The following is a 16586-nucleotide window of genomic DNA, read 5'->3' on the forward strand; positions in this document are numbered from 1 at the left end:
TATCCCACCCACTGACAGGTGCCATGATAAATCAAAGATAATCAGTGTTATTAACTTCATCTGTCAGTGGTCATAATATTATGGCTGATCGGTGTAAATCTGTGTGCATCCGTAAGGAAACTAAAAGGCACTGTTTGACTACAAAACTCACCAGGAACTTCCTCTTGTCTCTGTACATTCATGAAATGGAGTCACGCACCTTATGAAATATTTTTAGCTCAAGGTTTAAACATTACAATGCCAGGCAGACACCTTTGCCTTAATTCATGTCTGATTGGTGTCTCTCTATGGTCTGAATATGCCTCTAAGGGGATTGCCTTTGAAATTCCCTTCACATTCAGTCTGAACACACCTTCAGAGTTACCAAAATCAGCTCCTAATGGAAAGTCTTCCTCTATGTCTACCTCTTTGTCTCCCCTCTGTCTGATTCCAGTCTGATTTGTTATGTGTCCTTAGTTCTTCTTGTTCACTAATGGTAATTTGTCTGTCTGTCTCTTCAGTTTGAGGCATATGTGAATGAGGGCTCGACGGGTGTGGTGGTCAACCTGACAGTAGACGACAGAGATGACCCAGACACGGGAGCGGGGAGAGCTATCTACTCTATAATTGATGGTGATCCCACACAGAGCTTTGAGATCCAGACCAACCCAGATAATAACGAGGGAATGCTCTCTGTTGTCAAGGTAAAGTATACGCCCCATGCATTCATACACTGCAGTAGGTAACATAGTCCCTTACCTTACCTGCCCATTCATTTTTCCCATTCAGCCTCTGGACTATGAGGCCATGTCACTCCACACACTATTCATCAAAGTAGAGAACGAGGATCCTCTGGTTCCTGATGTTGGCTATGGCCCCAGCTCCACAGCCACTGTCCACGTCAAAGTCCTAGACATCAACGAGGGCCCTGTCTTCTTTCCCGACCCACTGAAAGTCACCTGGATGGAAAACATTCCTGTGGGCAGCTTCGTGGCATCACTCAATGCTACAGATCCAGACATCAAAAACAGGCATAGCATCAGGTAAGAAGCTTTGGGTAAAATTATGTGGAAAAGAGAGTCAAAGTACGAATAATTGAAATCGAGCTGCAAAACTGTGCTTGTCTTGTGTATAAGAAAACGAGAAGATAAAAAGAATGGGAGAGAGCTGATTGAATGTCATCTGCTATAGCCCGCGGCTCAGAATTGTCAGTAATGAGCTTTCTGATATTCATTTTATTCAGTTTCACTCTGTTCAGTTGAGCAACATAATCAAGTATCGTTTGTTAATAGGACTCTTTGAGCAGCACTTCAAGTTTTATTTCATATAAGGGCACCTTCTCACCTCTCTCGTGTGTTTCTGAGCCCTCGTCACTCCATCTTTTTATCCCTCTCATCTGATTCACATCTATTCCATTCCCTGCCTCCAATGTTCTCTCTGCCTGTTAGGCTGCTTTATCTGTCTTTGTTGTGTAAACAGATGAAAGATATTGTGGCTGGACAATCTGCAAATTTACTGGCACAGGTCAAACCATTCGCCCCAGTCAGCTGAAAAGTCACAGACTGGGGCAGCTCATTAACTTTAACTCTGTTACAGAAAAAGCCCTCCCCATATCACCATCATCATAACAGGAAGGCTATTAGTTTCACTATGTGCTACAATAAAAATTATTCCTCTTGCTGCCAGAGGGAGCCCCATAGTGTGCTGCACTTCCTTTTACAAGATGGAAAACTCATCATTGCATTTATTGGCTTTCAGGCCTAATTTATACTCAATTTAGATTGCTCTTTTTCTGCTCCCTTGGAGTTATATATCATGTAAAAAGTAGTGTTAAGTAAACACATGGGGATAATAATGACTCAGGGAAATAAAACTCACCAGATCGTGACTTAACTGCTCAAATTATTGATGCTGCTTTATGTGCTGTAAAACGTAGTCACTGTCAGTAATTCTACGTAGCGTGGAGTTGTTCCACCGAATGTTATGTAGGAGTCAGGACCTATGCTCATAAAGCTTTCATCAGTGGTCGTCTGAACTCACCAGTCAGGTCACATGACTGTATACATTTCAAAATGTCTGAGAGCATAAACTGGTCGCTGAATACAAATTTTGATCAGTAATACGAATATGCTACTAGATACCTTAGTCAAATGTAAGTTCAGAAGTAAACAGTAGCACAGATAATGGCAAATCAACTATGTAGCATTTCATGATTTTCCCAAATATCACACTTATCTGAGAGATGGGTAACGACTGTCTGACGGCTGGAGCCTAATTACAATAGTGAATTGTTCTCCAGTTGTGAAATTATTCCAGCTCTACACGCTGTTCTCATCATGACCTCCCTCTAGGTCCTTTCCAAATATTTTCACATCTAACTTGGTTAATTAAGGGTTTGTTTCGGCCAAACCGGAGTGGACCACAGTGGAGAAAATAACTAAGGTTTTGGTAAGTTTTCTCTTTTTTTTTTTGTTTGAATGAAGTGTTACAATGTTACAAGATAGAATTATTGTTGTTGTCAATGTAGCCTAGTGGCTTTGAACACAGCAATATAACTGTTGTTTCAGGTTAAACAAAAAGGATCTTACCCTTTCACAAAACGTCTGTCTCTGTAGGGTCCTTTCCATAATGTTGTCAGACACACTGACTACAATCTGATCCTACCAGTGGCAAAAACAAGCACTTTCAGTGGACGTACATTGATGGTGCACAATTGTACATAAGGATTACATTGCAGCTGCCCTGATGCTGTGCTTTCACTCAATGCTGGACCAATGTCAAAAACCGTTGTCCCCATTAGTCGTTCAGACACAAAAACATTGGAAAATAGGGTCCAGGTTGAAAAATACAGAAGTTACCATTCAGGGCATCACCAAAGTTATTACAGTTTACAATATATAATTTTGAGGGCAACATTACTGTGTGTACCAGGTGTAATGGCAATCCATGCAATAGTTGGTGCTAGTCAACAGTGAATTAATTTCACTCTACACCAGAAAACCACAGTGGCAATGGGGGGAAAGTTGGTTGATCAGAAAAAGTAATTAGGATTCATCCTCTGTGCATCACAGACATGATATCTTTACCAAATTTCATGGCAATCCATGCAATGGTTGTAGATGTGTTACACTGGCATTTCTATCCTTAGAGCCATATTGCACACTTGACTAAAAATGTTGTAGGCTTAGGCATCATAGATCAGTAGAAACATAGCTTAATTTTAAATTGACATAATTCAATCAACTGAGTGACGGAAACCTCAGCAAAAAAGGTTTTCACCAAACCAAATATGAAGTAAAAGACACTGTTCTCTTCTTTCTCTACATTTAGTCTTCACTGCCTTTTATCTGCTTGTCCTTCAGTAACATGGTCTTCAGTAACCCGTTTACTGTTGCTCATAAGAACTCCCCGCTGGCGCAAAACTCAGGTTTCATTGTTATGTTGTCAATGAACAGCATACATTTGTATATGACTCACTGAGGTTAGAGAAGGGTAAATACTTTGTACAAACACGTCATTTTTAAACAACTGCTATATTGATCACTAAAAAGCCATCTGCAAAGATTTTGGTAGTGTTTCATCTATCTAAGGCCTGTGTTTTTGACATCTTCTTTGCATCTTTGACTGATCTTCCCGGGCGTATATCTGCATCTTTCTAACTTTATCCTTCCTGATCTGCTTCTCTCATCTTCTGCACACACTTCTGTATTTATTTCATGGCGCCAGTGTGTGTTGTCATTTCATCCTCTGACATTTTGCCAGTAACAGTGACTTTAAAGTGTCATGACTGTAAGCTGCAGACAGGTTGAGGACATTGTGAAAGACAGACAGTTGGAGAGGTGGAAATAGGGAGAGAGCATGCACAGAATGAAAAAAAAGAAGAGATCTGTTTACCTTCCTCTCTCCTTCCCTGTCTCTCTCTGCATAACTGTGCAGGTGTGTTTGTTTGTGTGTGTGTGTGTGTGTATGTCAGTGTATCTGCCCCCTGGGATGTGTAGGTCAAATGCATTTGACATGGAACACAATCGGTGTGACTCGCTGCTCAGAGTCAGTAGCACACAGTGCCCAGCATACACACGGATAATTGTATGTGTATATTTGTGAGGACTACAGAACTTCTTTCACCATTAACTTGTGGACAAATATGTTGACATTGGGAGGAATAATGCACATGCCTACTTTACAGTTTACATAACAGTCTGGTCTGTGCACTTTTCAGCAAGAAACAGCATGTGGAGGAACAAGAGGACACAAAGTAGCCGGCAGATTTGTTTAAGCAACTCAATTTATGAAACATTTGCATTACATTGAGCAGTTAAGCCCTATTTCCACGTGACTATTGTTACTTGGGGTCCTCTGTGATTTATAATAATTGCAGAGGTCATCTGTGCACTTAAACCTGTGCAAATATGCGATGTGTGACATTTCTGGACAGCAGCTCGACCCAAAGGCGAACAAGCCCCCTATTCAGGAAGGATTAGAATTCCAATGGGAGATGGGTAATAAAATATTTTCTCTGCTGCAGGTGGCATTTTAGTCAATGTCAAATTATAGGAGGTGGTTTCTCAGATATTCTACAGAAAATTAAACTCCATAAAAGGAAAAGCAGGTCTTCTCACACAAACACAGATACATTTACAGATGCACAATTTGCATCATAGTTTTCGGTGGATGTTTTTTTTCTAGTGAAACACAATGTATGGAAGGGCCACAGTTACATAAGGGGCATGGCTTGGTGAATATGGCAGTATGACTAGAAAAAGTTGTAAAAGCATACATTTTTATAATTTTTTTGCATTTTAAAGGAAGAAAAAACGGAGGAATTTTAATGGAAACAAAACCTCAGATTAAACAAGGATAACCTGCTAATTAGTTAGCTACAATGTGCTGGTAGGCGGCTTTTGGACACAGCTAGTCTAGCTTTCATTGTTTTCAGTCTTTATGCTAAGGTAAGTTAGGCAGGTGTTGGCTAGAAATCAAGAAATCAAATATGTTTGTTATTGTTATTATTATTAAATTGAGATAAATTGGCCCTATTCTGAAAATCTGACTTTGTTTAGCGAAGACCATTTTGTTAAGTGAGCAACAAATATTCACTCATATTTTAAGCACTGCCAACAAACACAAAAAAGTGTATTGCCTCATTTAGTCTGTTTACTTTTTTGTGTTCTTGGTTTGTAACTGATTTAAATCATAGATTTTTAAACACTCCTAAACGGAGCAGAGCCACCGTTAATGTTGTCTGTTACACATTTTCCTGCTATCAAAAGTCAAATTGTCTACCATACAAAAGGTCAAGGAGTCAGCATCATAATAGGCCTTCTTCACAGCAGCTATTTTGACATGAAATAGTAGGGTAAACACGGGTGTTACCAATGATACGAATTAAGGTTGCATTTCGGTCAAACAAAGCCAGTGGGATGCTATTGTGCATGTTAGCTCACTGAAAAGGCTCACACTAAATGGACCAGAACCTCAGTTACTTGTGTTTACCCTACTATTTCATGTCAAATTGGCTGCTGTGAAAAAGGTCTATAGAAGGCATATGACAGGGAATTAACAAACAGGGAAGGCAACTTGCATACTAGGAACAAAATGTCAGATGATGTGAGAATGATGTTGTTGTTTGTACTGAAATGCTAATTAGGTGATGTTAGACAGGTGTGCAGGCAGGTGGTGGTCACAGCAGCAATCAGGTGACACGCAGCGGCAGAAGGCTCAATGAGGACATCTAGAGGGCATGTGCAGGAACAAAAAGGGAGAAAGAGGCAAAACGGGAGTCACTAAGATTTAACTACCTAATGAGTGCAGTTTCAGCCTTCATATGTGTTTGACACAGGAAGGCAGAATTAAGATCAAGCCTTAAGACAACTTACACCATCAACATTAATGGTAATTTTAATTGGAGGTGTAATCACTCAAATTAGGACAATTATTGATTCTACTTGAAGTGGATGACTGCAGGAATATGCTTCAAAAGCCGTATAGTATAGGAACAGGCTGTGCTGTGAAGTCTCTCATTAGCCTGGTTTCTAGCCCACAGCCAAGCAGAACCCAAAAGGGTTAATAGGAGCTATCTCATTATCCAGGTTATTAGACAGCTCTTCTTCACCTTTTTTATTTTTTTGATGCTGTTGAGAAACATGGTATTTGCTTGCGAGGGTGGAACATTTCAACAAATGAATAAATTAAATCTGTTACACTTTGACCACAAACACCTTTTGAAGTTGCCCAGATGAGCTCTGATGAGCCCCAAATAGTCTTGCAGTCACCAAAGATCTCACTGCCGGTCTTCTTCCGTTTCATTTATGTTGACGATGTGAAGCTGGAGGAGATGTATCACATGATTCAACTATTAATAGATTTCTTTTATGTTAAATAGAATTAATTAAAATAGCACCCGGGGTAGAACAGCTTCATATTTTAATTTACCTTATTTGGCACAGTGGTGAAAATAATGATTAAAAACAACAAAACAATTTCCTTGTGCATCGCTACATACAGTACTTTCCCTCAAACTGAACTCAAATAGCCCATACTGTCATTCCGTCCTCATAAACGGACAAGTTACATAATTACAGCAAATATGAGTCGTTTTAATCCCATACAGTATTTAGGCCAAACTATTTGGCTCTGGGGGGATTTGTCTCATGTTTCTGCTGAAGAAGTTTTCTTACCCTCTTGACTGGTTTGGGGCATTAGTCGAGCAGAATGGTTTTATGAGAGTGCTGAAGAAGAAAGCAACATCAGACAGAGAGAATGACAGCGTAGATGGGTGAAGGAGACAGTTGGACAAAAATGTATCTCTGGTAAACCTCTGACTACGGCAGAGTTTAGCTTGATGCGTGGGCACTTGACATTGAAGATATATGGTAAGCAACACTTTAGGGTAGATTTGTACCCTGAAATTTGGAAGAAAGTTTAGCCAGAAAGTTTATTTTCTCAAACTTGATTCTTCATTCTGCTCCGGTGCCAATCCGGTAGGCTGTGAAGAGGGGAGCAAATAATCTAATGTGTCATTAAGAAAGTTTGGCTAATTTAATTAGGTCTCATTTCCAGTGACAGGACTCTCACCAGTTGTCGAACAACTATTAACACTGAAGTAAGTGATGCTTGATAGGAAAAGGAGTGTGTTGTCAACAAAAAGTACCTTAACTGAACTCATGGCCATAGTTGGAACACAGCGTGCAGCAGTGAATCATGGAGGATAACATCTGTGCAAAGTTGATACTAACATTGCAGAGACAAGAAAATTCTTTTTTTAATTTGTTTTCTTGATATTTTTTGGTCTAGTGTGTGTGGTTAGTGTTTTTTTCTCTCTCTTTCTCTCTCTCTCTCTCTCTCTCTCTCTCTCTCTCAAGTGATCAGAGTAAATATTTGCAGCTTTTCTCCACTGAAACAAGACAACAGGTCAAAATATATCAGCCGTTTCCAAAGATTTTCCACCGCATGGAGAAGCTGTAGACAGATAAAACAGAATGCCTAGAACAACAGTTGGACAGACAAACTGAAGGAGGAAAAAAACTGGCATTAGAAATAAAAATAAAAACATTCCGAATGTGTTTCTGAAATGATTCGTTTTCATTTCACTATATATGCCAGTTTAGCTAACACTCGGAGGCCCTCAAACTTAGCCACCTCTTCACCAGGACTTATCCTCAGTTAAGTTATTTTTTTCTCCTTGCTTTTGAAAATGTAGAGAATCTCAAACTGTTGGGTCATCCATTATTCAGCAGCTACCTGTCTACTTTTACTTCTCACTCTGGTCATATTCAAGTTAAAAGGGATGGGACTTAAAAGAAGAGGGATGGGGAGCTGGAATGTCAGCCATGAAAACTGGCAGGTAGCTTTGAGAGCCGCGGTAAGGGAAGAGATGAGGAAAGAGAGTGAGAGAGTGAGACAGATCTGCGGACAGACAGACAGACTGTAAGGATGACAGAGTTCGTGTGAAGGAGAGGGGTGTGGAATCCTACAAAGGCTGACCTCTGAGGGGTCAGACAGCGTGATCACCTTCAGATCTGCCTGAAATTGTCCCTGTCTGCTCGGTATAACCAACAGAAGAAGATAGAGAGAGGTACAGAGAATGCAGGACATGAGATAAAGATGACAGAAAGACATACCAAGAAAGCACACTGATGAGGATTTATGTTGCGATGGAGTGAGGAGTTTTTATAATACGTAGCTTGTCATTAGTGAAGATTTGATTGGCTGCAACTGGCCTGCAAATGTGTCCAGCTTGGATGTGCTGCGCCAGTTAAATGTTCTGGTCACTGTGAAGTGCACAAAGTCCAAAGTAATGGGGATGAAACTGGAAAGTAAAGTAAAGAGGAAATCAATAATACGCTTGCTGAACTTTTGCTAACTAGTTCCAAAAGTTAGCCCAAAGTTCAAAGTGGCCGTGCACACACACAGCAGCAGAGCACATTTATTTGGCCAGAAGTTTGCCACAAAGAAGTGGCATACAGCTAAATGGATTTTGCCTACAACCGCTCCCTCTGTCCCTCTGTTCTCTCAACACATCACATTAAAAATTAACCCTGCAAACGCCCCAAAGCAGCAGACCCAGTAACGGGGCTAGTTATACAACTTGACAAATTTTGTGTGTAGGCTAAATAATCAGGTCAACAGGAATGAGTATGCAGCATTCATCCACTTGATATACTGAACATCATAATAGCTCCTCAGTCATCACCAACTATCTATGAAATATTATGAAAAACTACACATAACAATTTTTTAATCCAATCCATTTTTCATTAATTTGATGACTGCAAGTGTGTGACATTTTACATTAGATCATAGTAAGTCGCTCAGTTCAACTACCATACCAATAATAATTTTAAAAAAAATTAAAGTGTTAGACACCAATGTCCTTACTCTGACTTCACTTGTTTTGACATGGTAGACATTTGGAGACTCCAGTATCATCACCACATTTGGAGATGAATCTTCTACTGCTGCAAAAAAGAAAAAGATTCTTCAAAAAAAGTTTAAGTGGCAATATGAAGTTACATGAAGAAGATGCAAACTGTTTAGGGCAGTCTATTTCCTCAAACAGTTTGAGTTGAACTAACTCAGCATTATAGGCTGTTTTTGCAGTAATTACCTTAAACACTGTGTATGAAGCTTTTTTCCTCATCATTCCTTTTCAGTCCACAACAATATCTAGAATTTACAGATTGTAATCAGTAACCCAGGTAAGCCATCAGTCATTACCAGTTTTAAACATTAAGCAGGATATGAAATCCGTGTGTTGCTTACTTTTTTAATTCATATAATAAACAGAGCAGCAGGCACTCACATTGCGAACATTACAAATTAAATTACAATTTCTGTTTAGTTTCATTTTTAAGCTAATAATGGAATACATAAAAATGCAGATAAAACCACATTTTCCGTCTTGGTGCAGATAAAAGAGAATGCTTTGAATAGCAGGTCTCATGCGTAAACTGTTAAAAAATATTGCATTGTTGAAATTAATTACCTTTTAATACCTCTAAGGTGTCAGTGGCCACACTTTAAAAACAATGTTTTATAGGTAGTTTAGTCAAATGCAGCCACACATTCAAATATATTTTCTCTCTGCCATGGTGCAGGTCTAACATTAAAAAAAACAAGGGGAGCATGTTTACTGGAGAGCCCGCTGCTGTAGGTGTTCATCACTGTTCACAATGAATAGCCGTCAACCAGCCAAATCATGTCATGGCGAAGCAGTTGTCAGAAAGCGGGTTTGAAATTTGGAACCAGTTCCCAAATCTTGTCCTTTGTCACCAGAAAACAGTATACAGAACATAATTTACCCATAGCCTCAATTTAGTGGCTGGTAGGGGGGAGTGTTAATCTCAATAATAATAATAATCATTTGAGTTGGTTCTCAGTGTGTCCTTTATGTGCAGTGTTGTCTTACTGAATGATGTTAAAATAGAATCAAACTGGCATTTGCCAACAGTGTAAAGTTGCCCCAGATACTCTGCATACTTCCCAAAACCTCTATCAAACTTTCATCCAATATGGGACAGTGCTATGCTAACGTTTTAGGCAGCATTGCATCACCCAAACGCAGAATATGGACTGTCTTAGACAAAATTTGCAGGTTTTTCATTCTAATGTCACCCCGCAGAGCAAAACAGGCTGAGTCATACAGTGTCTTCCATTTTCATCTCTTCCTTTCCTCTGTCCTTCTGGGATGTTAAGGGGCTGATTACAGGCTAATCAGATGTTTAGATTTATTTCTTATTTCTAGCAGCCGAGTAAAGGCATGCCAAAATGCGTGGTACAAGAGGGAAGAGTGAGCATGTGAGTATGTGTGGGAGAGAGAGAGAGAGAGAGAGAGAGAGAGAGAGAGAGAGCAACAGACAGACAGCGAGGAAGAGTGGGGGCAGGGAGAGGCTTTAGTCATACAGTCAGTATGCCAGGAAATAATTAAAACAATCCTAAAAGATGCCAAGAGGAACAGGGAGAGAGGGATGCTGTGCTGTGGAGCAGGAGTAAATTGCTTTTCTTCCTGTTAATTACAGGGTTATGGTTTTCAACTGATGCAAAGAGGTGCTATTTTGCACCTTATTATGATAATAACTTTTTTGTTCTGTGTTGTGTTACTCAAGCTTGCTAATTTATGAAAATGATGCTACACTCAATGAGGACGACACTCTGGTCTCTGTGTGTATGTGTAGATACACTCTTGTACATAGCTGGTGTGCCTTCTTTGTGCATTCATGTGTCAAAGCAGTGTCCTTGCATACTCCTCTCTGTTCCTCGCCAAATATTGACGATGCAAACCTTTCATTTCCATCTTTGATTTTCAGCCCGCTGTCCCCCGCGCTCACTCCACTGTTAAGTCGACACAGTTGGTCTTTGTTCACTGTACTCAGCGGAGCGTCTGCAGTTGTTGAGGGGAGTTGGCAGAGAGCCTCCTCTAGACTTTACCTGGCATACAGCAAACAATAGTCAACGGGCTGAAAAGAGCAAAGAGAGCCTTTGAGGGTTTTTTGGGTTTGTGTAATCAAACGTAGGTAGTCCATATTCAGTCACACTCTTGCCCAGATTTGATTCAAGCTAGGATGGGACACTGGATCAGTAACTGTATAAAGCAGACAGGCAGAGCAAAGAGACTGTCTTCTCCGATGCTGCCACCCATGGAGACACACGAGGAGGAAATTGAAGTGAAAAGAACATAATTAAAGAAACAGAAATGTGAAGCGGCTTCTGTCACTTGGAACATTCAGACAGGATCATTTCTCTCTGTAACCACCAGTCATACATCTCCACTGAGTCCCTTTTCTTAGTTTTTCACTTTCCATTTAATTCACACATATAAGACCTGATGCACTTGTTTCTTTTTGCATAACTTATCAGTGGCTGAGGGTGTACACTAGTTGTGTTCCATGTTAGCTGTTTTCATGTGTTCCTACAAGCTATTCTCTGCCCTAAGAGACAGCTTCCAATATGCTATAGATGCATGTAAATGTGATGCTTTTCTTGTTTGAAATGCCATCACACGTTCCTGTTCATGTCTTCTTTTCCACTTTCTAAGTTCCCATACTTGGCTCACTGGCACGTACACAAAGACAAACCTCAACTGAATCTCTCTGACAGATGATTGATGCGACATATACCAGCGTTTGCTTTCCCCTTTCTCAGCGCTGTCACATTTATTTCCTGTGTATAGACCTGCTGCACTGTGCTGATACAGAGCAGAAATATGAACAGGTGTGACGTGGGTAATTTGTCCACATGGCCTGGAGCATTGATTGGCCAAAACTGGGCAGCTCAGCTCAGTTTAAAGTTTAAATCCAGCCCAGAGCAGCTGACCGAGATCTTTTGTAGGCAACCCCAGAGTCCCTTATTTTTCAAGCACAATGACTGCAAAGCAAAATCCATTCTCTCTGTCTCTCAGAAAAAAGAAAAAAATAATTATAAAAGAGATTTTTTTTTTAATGCCTCAAAGTTTATTATCACAGATCAAAAGAAATGCAAATGTTTCTGCCCTCTGACTTCTGACTGTAAATACCTCAATGGGAGGGCTTGTCAAAGCCCTATGCAGACTGAACATCTGGCTCTGGAGTCCTGCAATGAGTTACGTACTTTTGGAGAAGATGAATTAGATGCGGGTGGTCTGCAGGTGAAATTAAAAGGAACATCAAAAGTATAAACTTTACTAGCATCATTGCCAGTTGTCTGGCCACTTAAATCTCCATATGGGGTTTGGAGATTTACTTAGAACAAAAAGGTGGCTGCTATACTCCAAATGTCGTCACTGTGTCAGCTTTTAAAACAATTTAGCGGTGTGTGGAAAAGCACAGAAGTTCAAGTAGCTGTTTGCGGAGGACTTCAGTGACTGACTTTTTTGGCCACTTGAGGGCAGTGGAAACAAGTTGTCAACACAACACTGACATATCACCTTTTAAGTTGATATAGCTGTGTGTGATGAATGTACAGTATTTAGTTTTACTCTCCTTTAAGCTCTGCTTTTGGTTTCCACCAACTCTTGAGGGAAATATCTGGCTCTTTAGCAGCTAAATCTTCCACAATGTTCACAAGTATTTTATTAACTTTGCCTGTTTGCTGCTGGATGCTGAACAGGTAGTGTAATGGGGATTTTTGGGTGATAATAAAACTGCAGTCCCCAAAACAATAAGCTGAAAGATGCTATAATGTTTTGAACTGCAGAGTCAGATGATAAATCATGACCGCTGTCACATACAAGAAGATATGTGACCCGTTGTTAACATAAAAATATTCATCATATCTGCTTTAATGGTTGACCCATAATTAGGACCTCTGAGCTCATTTATATACAGGGCAAATTAGGTCACTTGTCTTTTATAAATGGGTCAGATTTTGTCTGGCATTACCCTGTGTGGGTGTGGGGTGGTCCCAAGTTCCCAGAACTGGATCCCTGCAGGACTCTGACGGATACCTCAGATGACGCCACCAGAGAAGAAGCGGAACCAAGAGGAGATGGGGAGGAGTCGGTGTTGGAGAGAGGAGAGAATTCGTTTTCATTACACATTTATTCACAGTTCCAGGCTGACGCGTCCCTGTCTTATCTCCACTCTTGATCCGTCTCCTTATCTCACTCTCCCTGCTCTGCCCCCTCCCTTTTTCTTTCTCCTCCTCTTGCTTTACTAGCCCCGAGTTTGGATGAATTGTACAGTTGTTACGGCCAAACACAAGTCGGCCCGTACTACCCTTCTACTTTTTACTGTGTGTCCCTTGATTGATGTCCTCATATCTATTGCTCACACACTCAGCAGCTCTCGGATAGAAACACACTATTAGCATTGGCTCTGTGCCGTCTCCTCTCAGTAAGTTAGACTCCAATCACTGGAAGATCTTGCTGGCAGGAGAGAGAGAAGAAAGTGATAGAGAGACAGATAAAGACAGTAAGATAAAGTAAGAACCAACAGAGAGTGAGGACAGAAAGAACAAGAGAGAAAGTCAGAGAAATGGGGAGGAGTAGGGGGTAGTGGGAGAAATGCATAATAGATTTTCCTGTAATATACTGTCATTGCCATCCAAGTGTGTGAGCGTACACTTGTCGAAGTTGCAGTGCACTGCAGAAAACTATAAATGGAGAACACTGACACCTAAAATAGCAAGACTAAGTTCATATGTGGTGTTGGTGGTGTGTCTGTAAAGGGGAGTATAAGTGAGAGTGTGACAGAAGGTAGAGTTTGTGCAAATTGAATTTAGTTTTATAAAAGAGATTTACAGAGTACAAAATGGTCAACTTATCAAGTGACCGAACAGAGCAGAGGTATATGACCTTTGATTCTCTTCATATACGCGTACTTACATCCATTTAGATATTCAAATTGGATGCATTTCCCTTTGCCTTAGACAGTTCAAATCATTATTCTTTAAAGCCGCGTAGAAACACCTGGGAATCACATGTTACGCCGGTGTTGTTTGACACTGATCTTTGTCTCATTATGCAACACTATCTCCACCTTACTGCTGGGCATTTTAATCAGCCAAACAGTAGTCTAGCTTCTGCTTTCCCGGTGTCCCTACCTGTGTTCATTATATACCTTTGAATATCTCAACCCCCTGAAAATAAAATGATGCCTGCAAAATCCTGATATAGGTGTGTGGGTAATGGACTAAAACAAAGGATGTTTTTCACACAATTTTATTTGATTATTGAAGTAAGCCCAAAAGCAAACTCAAATTATTATACATGGTTTAAAAGTAAAACAGCAATATAAATACATAAGCACTGGTATATTCTTTGCATATATTCTATGTTAAGTAAATCTCCCTTTGACTCACAAAATCATCTCTCAGTTCCCTGGAAGTGGTCCAGAACCTGAGGTTGATAACCAATGCTTCAGTACCCCAAACCAATTTACCTCTTAAAGTCAGTATGACATGACCCGTCGTCCTAGATTGTTATGGCTGTTTTGTAAAACCTAATGATGCACATTCGGAGAGGGAGGTGAGGGCATGAATATCCATCACCCCCCTGGAAAGCCACACGGGCTCAGCAGAAAAACAAGCTCAGCTTTAAGGGAGAGATGGATACATTCAGCGTATGCTTTGGGAGTTTCATGTGGACTCTAACCTGCTCTGTAGCTCTGGATGTTCCACTGAGCTGTGAACAGTTGGCGCATGCCTGTGAGCCTGTGTGTGTGTCTGTCTGTGGCAAGAGCGACTCCCACTGTGCAATTTGCCTTGAATAGGGAAAAAAAGGAAAATAAAGAATAATTGAAAGTCAAACACTCAGAATTTGGGTAGGTTTTCTCACTGATGTGTAATGTGCGTGAAATATACTGTGTTACTTTAAAAGATTGTGATGTTGTAGACATAATAGGTTTGCTACAGTTCAGAGAAAGTCCTAATATCTCAATAGCATTGTTTGTCTTCCAAAATGACCCATATGAAAGGACTTACAAAATGTTTTCTGGTATATTACCTCTATGGGTTGAACCTGCACTTATCAATATTTGTTTATATTGGTGCAATGGCTATGTAAAATGAGTTGCTCATTGTGAATAGAATTATGATTAACTCTGCTCCATTGAACATTCGAACATCTTTCATCTCATTACCTTCAACCTCATTCTCTGACCAGCAGCAGCAGGTACCTGTCCCCTCTGCAGGGAGATTTCTGGTTTGAGATGTCATCAGGAGTTGGGTTTGTTAACAGAAATCCCCTTACAACCTGGAGTTTGAAAGAACAAACCTTTTTCACAGCCATTTTACCATGTAATAATAGGCTAATCACAGGTGTTACCAATGACATTAATTAAGGTTATGTTCCATTCAGGTCAGACACAGTGAGGGTACTGCTATATTGTGCATGTTGGCTCACTGGAAAGGCCAAATGGAACAGAACCTTAAATTGTATTATTGGTAACACCTTGTTTACCCTACTATTATGTCAAAATGGCCTGTTGGGGTTTTAGGAGGCAGTGTCGAGAGGTTCTCAAACTTTTTCTGGCATGCCCCCCTTAAGAAGCCGAAAACAATTTTTTTAGCAAACAACAACGATAGGGGAATCAAAACTAATAAAAAAAATCCAAGTTGAATTTCAGAGTAGTGTCAGCAAACTCTTTATTACACCTACATAAATCACATTCATTTATCTTAGTTCCACTTAACATTTTTCCCTGTTCATCCACACCTCAACTTGTAGTGGCTCTATGAGCCACCAATGGGGCCCAAAACACAATTTTAGAACCCCTGGTTTAATGAAAGATGCTACTGAGTTGCATCATGGGAAATGTAGGAACTAGTGTTTTTGACAGACAAGGGGCAAGCAGGCAGAGGGGTCGGGGACAGAAGGCTGTTCAGGTTACCTGGGCAGGGACGACGAGGACGGGTCAGGGACAAGCAGGGTCGAAACCAAGGAAGCAATCCGGGAAATAACACTAGAGAGCTTTGCATGCTGCTAAAGACAATCTGGCAGAGACTGAGAGGAGGAAAGAGTGGGTTTAAATCAGGTGAGGGAACACAGGTGAAGGTGGTTGCACTGATGAGGCAGGCATGTGATCAGGAAAAGTACTGGCAGAGCTGGCAGTACGATGGAAAGCCAGGAGCGGATTATGACAAAATGCCATTAGGAGCACTAGGAAGAGCCAGAGGAACATGATTTTTTTCACGGATAAACTGTCTCATGTCCTACTGTCAGGATATTGTGAAAGTTTCAGCAAATATGACAAAAAGTTATTTTTAATAAAGTTACCTACTACAGCTTTAATGTTAGGAAAGGGTGGTGGTCTTGGTTAAATATTGAAAAAATGAACATTGAGTTTATGCACAAGATGGGACATTGACTTTTTTCAAGATTTAAGGCAACCTTAACTATATCCTGACAGTAGTACATGAGACAGATAATCTGAAAAAATCAGGTTCCTCTGGCTCCTCCTAATGCTCCTTATGGCATTTGCAAATAGAAAGACACTTTGGGTTGGTGGCTTGAAGATAATTTCTCATTCCTAGTTTTAGCATTTGACGATCTACACCTAGTGTAACATGGTGTGGAGTGTGAGTGTAACATACCATGTGCACTGCCCAAAGGTTGATGCCCAGAAACGTCCTGAATACAACAAAATAAGAAAATACAGACAGAGGGTCTCTGCAGATACAGACTCTACCACACA

At 40.4% G+C, this 16586-nt stretch overlaps 1 protein-coding gene across 1 annotated transcript in view; it reads left to right on the forward strand.

The window, feature by feature from the left end:
• cdh13 (cadherin 13, H-cadherin (heart)) overlaps positions 1-16586 on the forward strand; it is a 319140-nt gene that overhangs the window by 261340 nt on the left and 41214 nt on the right. Inside the window, exons 10-11 of the mRNA XM_035665789.1 lie at positions 501-683; positions 769-1022. Of these exons, the coding sequence (XP_035521682.1) occupies positions 501-683; positions 769-1022 (437 nt within the window). The remainder of the gene's footprint in view (positions 1-500; positions 684-768; positions 1023-16586) is intronic.

This window comes from Morone saxatilis, unplaced genomic scaffold (genome assembly GCF_004916995.1).
Source record: "Morone saxatilis isolate NCDOM2014 unplaced genomic scaffold, NCSU_SB_2.0 Contig2, whole genome shotgun sequence".
Lineage (NCBI taxonomy): Eukaryota > Metazoa > Chordata > Actinopteri > Moronidae > Morone > Morone saxatilis.